The sequence below is a fragment of the Amblyomma americanum genome, chromosome 9 (assembly GCF_052857255.1).
Source record: "Amblyomma americanum isolate KBUSLIRL-KWMA chromosome 9, ASM5285725v1, whole genome shotgun sequence".
NCBI lineage: Eukaryota > Metazoa > Arthropoda > Arachnida > Ixodida > Ixodidae > Amblyomma > Amblyomma americanum.
In genome coordinates, this window is record NC_135505.1 from 35,858,064 (window position 1) to 35,871,846 (window position 13,783).

At 48.3% G+C, this 13,783-nt stretch overlaps 1 protein-coding gene across 1 annotated transcript in view; it reads right to left on the minus strand.

The window, feature by feature from the left end:
• LOC144104068 (uncharacterized) overlaps nucleotides 1-13,783 on the minus strand; it is a 194,725-nt gene that overhangs the window by 139,810 nt on the left and 41,132 nt on the right. The window contains exon 2 of the mRNA XM_077636856.1: nucleotides 42-151. Coding sequence (XP_077492982.1) covers nucleotides 42-151 — 110 coding nt within the window. The remainder of the gene's footprint in view (nucleotides 1-41; nucleotides 152-13,783) is intronic.

Here is a 13,783-nt window from a genome sequence, read left to right on the forward strand (position 1 = left end):
TTTAATTCGAGAAAATAGCACAGGCCGTCTGGAGTGCTTACCCAATTTCTGCGGCGTACATAAAGAACCGCACAACCCATCCGTTGTTCAGTGTGTCAGGCAATCTCTTTTGAGGAGCGTTGTTGTTGTTTAGCACCGTTCGTCTTCCTGCCTGTGAAATAGGTTGCGCATTTGTAGCAGTTATGTTAGTGATTTTTATTGTCATTGTCATCATCGCGCAAAATGAAACGCTTTCAATGTCATTGCTTGTAAACAGCACTACCTCTCGTGACAAAGAACCTCCTACAAGACTGCCAAAATAGGTATCATAATGCACCTCAATATTGTTCTGCGCAACGCGCTACTGAATGAGAAAGCGTTTAATGCATAGAGGATATGACAGTTAGTTGGGCGAGTCCTCATTCCAGAAGCCCAGTGGCCTTTGCCGTCGCTCTTGCCTGGCTCACCAGCCAAAGGTGGTCTTCCGAATGTGAGCTATAGCTGGATTTGACTGAGTTTAAAAAGTATCTGATTGCAATTTTTTTTAGGATTCCCCAATGCTGTCTGGTGAGATTTTTGAGCTATTAACAATATAACTTTCTTGCTAATGACAAATGTTGAAGTAAATATCTGTAGCTTCATTACGGTTCGGAATAATTATGTTTCTGCGAATGTTATCGAATCCAGGGTAAAAGCTAACACTGCTCTCTGGTGAACCTCTCGCTTCCCTGTTCCTTTCGCTTCTGCTTTCCCTGTTCGCGTCTTCCCTTCCGGAAGCTAGAAAATCTTGATTAATGAGTGCGGAAAGTTTAAAAATTAGCTTTGACGTTTTGATATTTTGTACAATCATAACAGCATACCGTCACATTGAAAGTTAGGCAAATGTACGTTTTTGCCTGAAGCTAAGATGATGTGTGGCACAGATGACAAGGAAACGATCGCAGTTCTAAGAACAGTAGTACTGTTTGAAGTACTCGAGAAAAAGCTGGGTGTTTCCTTGAATAGTGTAAAACGAATACACATAATCGGAGAGAAAAAGAGCAAAGAACCCCGACCTATAACTCGTAGGGTTTTTCACCACAAGGAAAAATTGTAAATCTTTAGGAACTGTAAAAGCCGAAGGGTAGCAAAATAAGCGTGAGAAACAACTTTTTGAATGAAACGCTAGCGAAACGCAAGCTACTCTAGGATTCCGCAAAAGAGCAAAAAGATCAAGGCCATAGTGTCCGCCTCGAGTCTGATAATGAGTAAAGCTGACATTTGGGCGAGTTGGCAAGCATTCATGGTTGGTGAATAGCGCAACAAAGGCAGGACAAATGCAAGACAGGCGCTGACTAGCCATTGAGTTTATTGAAGAACGAAAAGCGGTAATATATAGTGAACGTTTACAATAAAAAACAATAAACAGAAAAGCTGCTTAAAAGTGTTAAGAGCGGTAAATCTAATGAGCGAAAGGAGAAAAGAAGACTAGCTGTACTCCATTACAAGCATCGCATGTCACACGGCTTCAAGAAGGTTGCAGGCAGGTACGACGTCAATGTCGCATTTTGTGCCCCTATATAACTGAATGCCATGAGCAAACAAGCTTCGCAGGCTCAACCAACAAAGAAGTCGGTTGCCAGGTTCGACATGCGTCGCCTTCCGTTGATGCACAGAAAACGTTGTATACCAGATACCCTTCAAGTGCGGTGCCGCCTATGTTGGGCAAGCAGGCAGATGCCTGAATAAGAGGTTAATCAGCGCGAATGCGCAAGAAAAAATGACCCTTATTGCCATGTTGCCGCTCATTGCGCTAGGAGCGAGTGCAAGCGTGAAAAAGAAAAAGAACATAAAATAAAACCAGAAAAATATGGCCCGGCTCCTGAGACGAAGTTTCGCTGCCAAATATTCAAATGCGAACCATTCTACAAGAAGACACAAGTGCTGTTTTACCATAAGAACAATGAGACCCGAGAAATCATGGAAGCATATCACATTCATAATCTAGGAGAAGAGTGCATCAGCAATTCTTCTGTGACATTAAGTGAGAAGGAAATTAAATATCTTGACTTGCAGATAGAATAGGTTGTTTACCTCCTTTTTGTCGTTTGTTTTTGTTTTATTGTTCACGTTCACTAAATATTACCACTTTTGTTTCTTCAATAAACTCAGTTGCTAGTCAGTGCTTGTATTGCCTTTGTCTCGCCTTTGTTGCACCGTTCACCCACCATGAACGAGTAGGATAAGCCAGTGATAGATGACGATGTATACTGCTGGGATGATGCAAACGAGTGCCGTGTCAAACTTAGTCGCGATAAAGGCGCATCTTCTGAGAAGTCAAAAGACTCAACCGAATCAAAACCGGAAACGGATTCCCTCCGTCTAGTAAACCTTAATGCTCAAAGTTTGGCAGAAAGACTGGGGACCTGGAATTTGTGCTTGCGAGTTACGCTCCACAAGTGGTTACTGTGAGCGAGACATGGTTGCATCTAGAAATACATGATTGTGAAATCTTGGCCCCAGAATACAACATAGAACGTAAGGATCGAATGTCGCGGATCGGACGTGCTCTAATAAAAGAGTCGTCTTGAAAATAACTAACAATATTAAACATGCACATCATTATAGTTACATGCTAAGCTTTACCGAAGTAAAAACTGTTGATACAGCCAAATACTTAAGAATAGCCATACCTGTTGTCTTAAGTTGGAGTACTCTTGTTAACCATATTTGTTCAACTCCAGAAAAAAAAATGTGGTTATTGGGTCGGAAATTATAACTCGTCTCTCATTCTGCAAAACTTATAACTTACTTAAAATACATGAAACTTAGATTAGAATATTACAGTGTTATCTGCGACGCCTTCCAAATCAGTGTAATTCAAAGACCCAAGGCAGTGCATTTCAGAGCAGCCAGATTTATCTTATCAAAATATTCACGAATAGATTCGGTTACACAAATGCTTTTAATTCCCTGGAGCTGTCTTTTTTAGCAGACTGCCGGAACTTGCTTGGACTGAAACTTTCCTATTTCTTATCAAGGAATGTCTGTAATATTGACACAGCACAATACTTAAATTTAGCAGAGTTAAGGAATTTAAGAAGGCATGATTATAAATACCGCGCCCCACAATCACACCACCATTCTTACGCCTACCCATTTTTCCTAAGAATTTTCACCCACTGGAATAACCTACGAGCTGCTGTTCCACAACCAGACACGTTGTCATCATTCGAGATTGGTACTAACCAGAACCATTAAAATGCATTTTGTGTACGTTGCAGTTTTTTACTCGTGTTTGTATTCTTGTTTGTTGCTTTGTTTTTGCTAACATCCTTACTTTTTGATTTAAAAAAGCTTATTTTATGCCTCAAGCCTGTAAATAAAAAAATAAAAAAATAACACACTTAAGTTTTTTTTTCATCATCCACTTCCTTCACCTTTATTTGGAGTAGCCTACCAGGTTGACTACCAAGCACACCTCTACCGTAAACATTGAAATGTCGCTCTCTCTCTTTTAATCCCGGTAAATTGACTTGATAAAGTGCACAACACGATCTTTTTGAGCATTACTGTCGAAGTATCAGCATGTATTAAGAGTTTAGTCGTTGTTAGCTCAAGCCATTTGCCCCACTATTTATTCGACCTTCATTTTTTTTTGCTTTTTATCGTCCTTTTTCTGATGCACATGAATTTTATTGAAGGAGAAATACATTTTTGGTTTCGACTGCATAGATCCATCATCATCACGGCATCGCTCCTGCCGTACTGGTGAAGGCCAGCTTGGAGCGCGTAGCTCTGGCGAGCGCGTGCATCGAACGTTGGGAGAGCTCTCAAAGTCGGTTAACAGCTAGGACACGTCGCTTCTCGGCTAGCAAGGCCTCGCCTTGTCGCTGCCCGCTTTCGACTACAATAAAGTGGCTACCACTGCGCCCGCATTTCTGGTGCCCACGGAGAACCCCCAAAATCCGCAACCAGCAGAGCGCAGCCCGCTTCTGTTTTTCTTGAAAAATAAAAGTCCAAAATTCGAAAGCCCTGCTTATGCCCGCGACTACCACTTTTTTCTTGCGTATGCGTGCCTGTGTTCTCGCAGACACGCCCTTTTTTTCAAATTCAACATGCACCGTTGTGCCCGGACAATCAGCCCGGATTCCAAATCGACAAGAAAAATTTCTGCAGCGAACGCCCTTGGACAAGCCCGGTGCTGCGCCGCAAGGCAACAGCACCCTAACGCTCCCTTGACAAGCTAAGATGCTGCGCTGCCAGGCAGCATCGCCATATGGAGAAGCATTAGCAAGCGGCATGTCCAAACGTGCAGCAAATTGCTAGACAGCCAGGCACCGGTTATCCTTTCCCCCTGGAAGTCACCGCACGCGGCAAACTTGAAGCGGGTGGCCAGCGCGGTCGCTGGTTGGACCTCTCGGAGGGCCGTCAGGTGCTGGCTTTTTATTGGTCCGTTTGAGTGACGACCGTTCCTCGGGGCTATATAAGCCCCAACGCTGCCGCCTGGAGAGACCTCCGATCCACCGAACCCGATCTACAGAGAGACCGACCCACCGTGAGCCGAGTGCCGCACACGAGTGAAGTGAGATGTGTAACGCGTTGGAGCCTCGCGGGAAGTCGCCGTGCGATAACAGTCGCTTTTGCTGTTAGCTCTCGGCCCCCGTGCCGATCTTGTCCTGTATAATGACTTGTACATAGTGTACAAAATCCCTTTTGTTATTCTCAACGACACCTGATTCGGAGTCTTCGCTACCGACTTGAGTGCTGGCAACGCTCTGTCACAAAACGGGTGTCGAGCGCAACGGGACCACCTCAAAGTCGCGACATTGGATGACCGGCATCAGCTACCTCAGCCCGGTGAGTGCCTGGAGTTTACCTCAAACACCAGACTTTCTCTGACATAGGTTATAGTAACATAGACAAGGATTTGGTGTTGCATTCGGTTAACCTTGTGTGTTTCAAGCCTAGTGAGAGTATTCTCAAAACCAGGGGATCCTGAGGGGGCAAACAGGGCAGTGTGTGAAATGCTTGCACGTGTCTCACTAGTAGCGTTATAGTAGCGCACGGCAACTGTATTCAAAAACGGTAAACAGCAAGAGGCCGGTGTTAACGATGGAGAGGTACAAGGTGAAAGAACTTGTTCAAATTTCTGAGGAGTTCGGCAATGAGTAGGGCTCAGCAAAAAGAAAGAATGCGATCATTGAGGTCATGAGGATTGAGGACGTTACGACTGAGGAAGCCGAAGAGGCCTGGGCGGTTATCAATGAACGTGGCGAGAAGGAGAAGGAACGTCGCAAGAAAGAAAAGGGACGTCACGAGGAGCGTGAAAAACGCCTTGCTCGCGAAGAGGCAGAAAGACAGCAGCATGCTCGCACAATGAGACTGTTGGACTTGGAGCTTGAAGCGCAGTGGATGAGTTTCGAGAGGAATGAAACATCTGTTCTACTTGAAGCTAGCCGTCAAAACTCGAGCAACAGGCTGCGGCCCTTCGTGATCGCCGGCGATATGGCGAAGTATCTGGCGGATTTTGAGAGCATCTGCGAGAAAAAACGCATTGAACGGAATGGTTGGACACAGGTGCTGGTCGCTCTTCTTTCCAGCGAAACGTCGGAGATGGTCAAAGATTTGTTAGACGGGAGCACAGACAGCTACGATGAGCTCAAGGGGATTTTATTGACGAAGTATCAGCTGTCCGCGCTGGATCTGCAGGAAAAGTGCGATTATGAAGGTCGCCATTCTTACTTCGATTCCGCGTACCAGTTTAAAGCCGACGTGTTAGAATGGCTCGATTATGCGGATGGTCCCGATGACCGTGGCGTAGAGGTAGGGTGCGTAGCTGTAGATCAGCCCTGCCAGTGCGGCACAGAGGAAGGTAGTCCGTACTTGGCAGATGTAGCTTCTGCTGTATCAGCGGGACACGCTGCATTCGCGAACGGAGGAAACCTCCCTACCTTCGGATAATTTAGCCACAGCATCAGATGTCGGTGAAATCACAGCGGTCTCGCTCACTGAGACTGGAGAGGAGATAAACAAAGCTGGATCTGATAGCGCCTCAAAAGCAGAGGGAAAAGGTTGCAGCCCCGCCAAATGTAACAAAGAAACTACCGACGGTTTGGTTGGGCACGCTGGCAACCAAGAATTGCGTCACCAGGAAATTTCAGACCCTTAGAGCTATGCCGATTTGAAAAAGAAGGTCGAGGCTGAGGCAGCTCAGGGTAAGATAGGCTGGAGAAATTCTCATCAGAACGCAACTGGTGAGACACTCGAAAAAGGTTCGTTGAGGATAGATGACGGCAGATTCGCAGCGGCCCGTGACCAATCGCCAGAAAGTGAAGAACCGAGCTCAGAGAAAATCGCAGAGGTGTACAAATGTTCCGAAAAGCTATTACCTGGAACTGACAGCACGGTTTAGGGTGATTTGCAACGCAAAAAAAAAATCGCGAACGCAACGAGCCTTTCGGAACTAATGGGTTAGGTTTGGATGTTGCGGAGCGGGCTTACAGCTTCGCACTTGACGGCACCGCGATAACTGGAGGCGCGCGGAACAGATCCGCTAGGGCTGCTTCGAAAATGCGACAGCGCTCAAAGAAAACTATTTTGGGCAGTCGCGCTATAAAGAAAACAGTGCGGATCAAGACGCTTGTGCGTTTACGGGCCAGCCAACCCCGTAACTGCCCGACACTGACACCGCGGCCCTCAAGAATTTCGAGGCGCCGCAGGAAAGCCAATTTGACAAAGCATGCCTTTGCAATGCGAAAGCCACTTCCGTCACGGTTGGAGCACCGTAGGAGTAGTCCTTGGACAGTTGGTGAGCAGTGGGCTGCAGAGAAGGGCGCGCAGTCGCCAGACAAAAGGGCGCCACAGAACGCTCTTGAGTGGGAGGGGGACACGAAACCGCAGTTTTGGGAAACCTGCTGGGAACCATGAGAGGAGGAAGCGCCCTTTTGGCTTAAGCTTAAGAAGCGCTTCCTAGGCTTTGGGCACATGTCCTGGAGAGGCGGAACTAATCCGCCTCTAAACTTTTCCGAGGGGCCGGCTGGTGGTGTAGCCGTCCGAACACGTCCGCGCCGGGCACGGCTAAAGAATGGAGGATTGCAGGAATGTGTGCTCCCTGTATGTGTTGTTTGCTTTTCATTTTTTTCTGGGTGGTAGAAAGATAGGGCAAACGAAGTTTTCATTCTTTTACCTGAGCGTGTTTTGTAGTTTTCGTGTTATCTTGCCCTAATAATAAAGCCTAAAAACGTCTGCTCATTATGTAACCTAAGTGTTGCACAGTTCATAGTGCAAATGAGCACTTTAGCAACAATCAGTTTCTTTCAGAGCTGTAATCTCACCAGCGTGCTTATCTTGTTATGTTTTGTTCTTTCATGATATCGCTTATGTTGAGGTGCGATGCAAATTGTTTGGTTTGGTTTATGGGGATTTAACGTCCCAAAGCGACTCAGGCTATGAGGGACGCCGTAGTGAAGGGCTCCGGAAATTTCGACCACCTGGGGTTCTTTAGCGTGCACTGACATCGCACAGTACACGGGCCTCTAGAATTTCGCCTCCATCGAAATTCGACCGCCGCGGCCGGGATCGAACCCGCGTCTTTCGGGCCGGCAGCCGAGCGCCGTAACCACTCAGCCACCGCGGCGGCTCGATGCAAATTGTGTTCCAGCATGCACTTGGCTTACGTTTAGCTGAGCTGCTCATTATGAGAGCAGGCGCTCACGCCCGGAAGTATAGCGAAGGAACTCATGGGCAATTGTGGCGTAGTCACTCGCATGGAAGCCTCGTGTATACTTTGGGTTATTTATGTGAGCTTTGTTACGTGTTTTTCAAGTGAACTTACTTGCCGTATTTGTTAGGTGCTACCATCCGCAGACATTGAAATATGGGCGAAGCCTCTGTTAGGCATTGTAGCTTAGGTAAATGGCGTACGCTCCTTAAGATGCTACCCTTTCCCCTGTATTAAGCATCCTAGTATATCTCTGCCTCGACACTGTTTATGGTGCAAGATGTGCGCATTTACAGCAGGTTGAAAGAGGCAGGCCTCACTGTGAAACCAGCTAAATGTCACCTAGGTTGCGGTGAAGTGACTTGTTTGGGCCTTGTGGTGGGACGCGGCCAGCGTAGACCTTCCGACATCAATGTAGATGCTATTGTGTAATAATCCCGTCCAACCACTAAGACGAATATAAGGCCCTTTTAGGTTTAGTTGAATACTATTGCCAACACTGTGTCAGAGACTACTCTGGCCTTGCCAGCCCGCTAACAGACGCGCTTCGGAAGTCGGAGCCCGTTAAGGTAACGCAGGACTCGAAGAAAGAAAATGCGTTCCAAATGCTGAAGCAAGAATTGAGCCATAAGCCGGTTCTGACGGCACCAGACTTTTCGGAAGGTTTCATCAATCAATGCGAGGTCAGTGATCGCGGCATGGGAGCGGTGCTATGCCAAGAAGTTGCTGGTGGTCATGAACGACCAATTTTATATTTGAGTCGCAAACTAAGTTGTAGGGAAGGGGCATACAGTTCCTCTGAAAAAGAGTGCGCCTGCTTTGTGTGGCCAGTTCAGAAGCTTGCTGGTTATGTCTCCGGTTCTAGGTTTGTTGTAGAAACGGAGCATTGCCCTCAAATTTGGTTAAGTAACTAGTTGCTGGGGTAAAAGCGGCCGTTTGCTGAGGTGGAGCATGCCCCTTTAGCAGCACAGTCTCGTCGTCCGTTATAAGAAGGGAGGGTTGAACGCGAACGCAGATGCTCGAAGCCGTGCATTCTAGGCCTCGCTTTTTCAGTGACCTCGTTACTTACCTTATCTCACTTCGCAAAAACCTGTCATGTTCGCAGGAAGATAGGCGCAAAAATGGATGACCTCATTTGTTTCTCAGTAGTGTGTTTTCGGTCATGGTGATCTCAAGGGGATCATTCTATTTTCGTTATTATTATTAAGTATAATGGTTCCTGATATTTTGGCGTGTTGTTAATTTGAAAAAAGATTGTTTGAACCTTGTGTACCAGATCGTACACCTGCCTCTTGTTGCAATGGGAGCAAAACGGGGGATAGCTATTTAGCTAGGTTAATTTGGATTATGGCCTTGTCTGGTGTTTGATGGGAGACAGAGGGCACTTGCTCGTGTAGGGTGTTTCCTTTTGCCGGTCGGTTTTTGCAAGCTGCAGAACGACCAACCATGACCAGTGGCGAGAAGCAAGGGCATCGGAACGACCCGAGCGAAGCCGGGCGAGGTGCCTTGGCGACAACGCTGTGAGCAGTGGTCCTGTCCCGGTGAGTTGGACCTGGGCACATGAAGCTACCTGGCGTCCGGACACTGGACATGATCTTGGAAGAGCCTAACGAACGTGCGCGCCTGGCATCCGAGCCACGTGGAAGCAGCTCGTCTTCCCGGCTCTTTATCTGATGGCGGGGATGCTGTTGTGCCGGGACAACCAGCCCGGATTCTAAATCTAAAAGATGCAAAATTTCTCCTGCGAACGCCCTTGGACAAGCCCGGTGCTTCGCCGCAAGGCAACAGTGCCCTAACGCTCCCTTGACAAGCTAAGATGCAGCGCCGCCAGTGAGCTGAGCCTATGGAGAAGCATCGGGGAGCGACATGTCCAAATGTGCAGCAAATTGCTAGACAGCCAGGCACCGGTTTCCCTTTCCCCCTGGAAGTCACCGCACGCGGCAGAACTTGAAGCGGGAGGCCAGCGCGGTCGCTGGTTGGACCTCTCGGACGGCCGTCAGGTGCTGGCTTTTTATTGGTCCGTTTGAGTGACAACCGTTCCTCGGGGCTATATAAGCCCCAACGCTGTCGCCTGGAGAGCACCTCCGATGCACCGAGTCCGATCTACAGAGACCGACCCACCGTGAGCCGAGTGCCGCTCACGAGGGGAGTGAGATGTGTGACGGGTTGGAGCCTCGCCGGACGTCGCCTTGCGAGAACAGCCGCGTTTGCGGTTAGCTCTCGGCCCCCTTGCCGATCTTGTCCTGTATAATGTACTGTACATGGTGTACACAATCCCTTTTGTTATTCTCGCCGACACCTGACTCGGAGTCTTCGCTACCGATTAGAAGGCTGGCAACGCTCTGTCACAAAACTGGGTGACGAGCGCTACGGGACCACCTCAAAGTCGCAACGGCGCCAACTGGCTCAAGATCTAACAATATTGCACCTAATTTCTGGTTTCCTGCACTTCGCCGCCACACCTTCCGCCACGTACGCCATGCCATGACACTGGATCCAAATGGTGGGACTCGCAAGCCCATTGCTGTTCTTCCGCCGATCTATGAAGTTTGAACCCCATCCAGACGTCTGGTTATAGCAGGTGAAAGCGACCGTCTACATCACCGGCTTTGCGTAGCGAGTAGCCTGCAGGCTGTCCTCGTCCGTGACCCCTTACCGCCAGATGGTTTCCTTCGCCTTGCTCTTTCACCAGCTTGGGCACTTAACTACCACAACTTCAAAGGTGCCGTTCTCTGCTTTTACGGCGTCATGCAGGTGTTACCTTCACCCCCGTTCCCTGACGCCGTGCCTTCGAAGCCGCCTCAACCGCAACACCACCACAGCTTCTCACCTGAAGGCCTTCCTGTTACTGACTCAAGCCAGAACCCTCCACATCACGATGTCCACGCATCTACAATTGCAGCTTTCGGGGGGACGTTCATTTTCCAGCCTTCTGTCTTGAGTAATGGGTCTATTGGCTCGAGCAAAGCGAGTCGTCTCCTTTCTTAATTCACAACGTGTCCTCCCAGCGCCAACGCCACGCTCTCTCAAAGGCGACCCTGCCACATGTCTGCCTGCACCGGTTTCACGCTGCAGCATCAGGTTATCGCCCGTAACAACTACCTGCGAGAGGAAGTCCTTCGTTGATGGGATGTACCTCCTTCCAAAGGCCTGCAGTCGACACTTCTGCGGCGTCTGCCTCCACCAACCACGCTGGTGAACTTTCTTTGACAGCTCCGAGTGGTCGACGGCTTACCAGCATACCGTCCGTCGAATGACCTACGGCCTCCTACGACAACCATTGACCTCTCTCCACCTGTTTCCTTGACATTTCGAGACACTTTGCCAGCAGAGGTCATGTGCTCCCTTGCAGGCGCACGCCGAGGACCGTCGTGGAGTGCATTGATTATGGCCTCCTTCGCGCCCACACTTCCTGGGAAATTAACCTCGCTAAAAATTTTTCTTGGCGTCCGACAAAGCCTTCGTTCTGGCGCTAGGCACTTCCTTCACAACGTATTCAATAACCTGCATAGAACGCTGCAATATTTGTTGGTGCTTTGAGAAGTAGCACTCCTTCATTCATTGTTCTTCCGAGGAGAGGAGGGGGTACTGCTTTTTATGTTTTTTTTTTCAAAGTAACTTGTATAAGTGACGCTCATTGCGTGTTTCATCAATAAACCCCACTTTCGAGATAGCGCTTGTCAGTTTCGTTCCGTTTCCGTCCCTGGTGTTCGCTTTGCTCTGGTTTGTTTGTCATAGCTGACAAACCCAAAACAGACACGTTCAAGAAAGGTTCCTACACACAGACAGTCTACAGACACGGTTGCCAAGCAGCCTAGCAAATGGTCCGCCCCCACCGCTGTTGAACTGCTGTCGGGTACGGCCTGTGAAATCCAAAAAGACGCCGATCCTTCAGCTGCCTCTCAAAAGAAACTGCGCACATATGGCTGGAGCACATAATGCGTGTCAGCTGATCAAGGAACATGCCCTTCTTCTACCATGAAACTTGGAACTCAAGTGCAAGCTCCGTCTACATTGCCTTTCATGATGCTAATGTTTTGTTGTGTTTTTTACTGGTCCGCGTACATCATATTGTAGCTGCTCTGCGTTGCCTGTAGATACAATGGCAGCGGTGCAGCGGAGCAGTTAATTTCGGCCTGCAATCTCGGGGCCAATTTCCACCCGCTGTACATTTTGGTGTCAGAGAACGTGTCGGACTCAAAAGACAGAACAAATGCCGACAACGACTGTAACAAATATGCAGCTGCATAATTCACCGGACCCTCGAACGCTGGATGGAATATTTCGTGGCCCAACATAATTCAAGTCAACTAGTCGCTTTACTATGCAAGCTGCAATTCTTCCCAACTAACACCCGTCAAATCCAGTTTAGAGCCCTGTAAGTATTTTGCCCCTGCTTGGTCATGCTGGTCTTTCCTTCAGGGAGACAACAGCTCATCATCATCGGCGTCAGCATAAAAGATTCACTTGGCAGGTGGAATGGCAGGGCAATTTGCAGTAACCATTTTCGCGTCACGTAGCCCAAAGTGCGCTGCACTAGCCAATAAAACGTCGCAAATGGACACATGGCTTCTTTTCGGTCCCTGCACTCATTCGTAAAGCGGTGGAGGCGTTCCACAACGCACCACAACAACCCTGGCTCTATTTCTGGCAGCAGATCGAGGCAATACTTCTGATGCAGGCGAAATACGGAAACGCCCTTGAGGTTTCTCTGCACATTGAAGAACCCCAGTCGGCCAAAGTTAACCATGTCCTCTACACGGCGGGCATAATCTCGCAGTGTCGGCGCATGACACTGTTCAAGAAATGTCTGAATCACGGTGCAAGTGGTCTGAATGTACGCGTAGGTTATTTGGCCCAAATGTGGGAGCATGCGCGTTGCGGCCTATATTTTATATCTAAGAATCGGTACAGTTAACTATGCTCTCAGCATTCGTGCGAATGAATTGAAAACTGCAATGCACGCATTTAGATAACGAGAACGCAAGGATTGCAGGGCAGTGTCCTCACTGCTGTTCCATCCATTCATGCAGTCCCAGCAAGTAAAATACGAAGTAGCGAAGTAAAATACGAAGTGTCGACCGCAGTTTCAGTCCTTCTGGGCCTTGCGACACTTAAAAAAGCGCACATACACGCCGTGACGCCGAACGATCGCGCAACGCATGCATTACGGCCACCACAGCTCGGCGACCAGAAATACCCCTGTCGACTGGCGCTATCTGTCCGCTTTCAAGAGATGCGGAAAGAGCAGAGAACAAGATCTGGTCGCGCCACCGGGCGCAGTGTCAGCACCTAAATATATTCTTACACTGTGATTCGGCCGTATGACGCGATACAAGTTTTCATTCATATCCATTTTTCTTAAAGTTTGCAATTGTTTGAAAAAATGAAAAATTTGACTCGCTAAAGCCCAGGTGCCCAAGCGTTTTGTCACCTATTCACGCCACTTTCAAACTTACAAGGCCAATATGGATTTCACCATGGCCTGCCAAGACTTGCAGGTGCTGCGAAGTGCCTCTGTTGCAACAGGCTCGGCCATCTAAAGTATGAAAGAAGGTTGTGACCGCAGCGGTGGCGAGGTTGTTGAGCATCCGCCTCACATGCAGGAGGTGCGGGGCTTGATCAACAGTGCCGCCGGGTACCCACCGGTGCTACAATGGGTGCAAGCTTTCCCGTGGTCTGGCGCTCGGCTTATTTAGGGTGTAACGCTTGGGAAATGGGTCTTTCACACCACCTTGAGAAAAAGAAATTACCTTGTGTCATGGCGCTCTTTGGCTCTAGATGCCCTTGCGCCATAAAAATCTATTATCATCATCATCATCATCAGGAAAGAAGGTTGTCGTCCAGAACAAAGAAGGTTGGTCCAAGGAAGGAGTCATGGAGAACATAAAATGCTGAAGCCAATTGAGCTAGACTTGTTGTTCTTGCACCGACAGTTACATTATCGGGTTAAGCAAACTTCAAACACACTGTGAATTGTTTCTCGGAAAGTGTTCCCCCGCCTCCCCTGCTATAGAAAGCCAACGTGAAACGCACAAAACTGTATAAAATGTCAGATGAGAAAGACCACTATCTCCAGGAAAAACTTTCGCCATGGTAAAA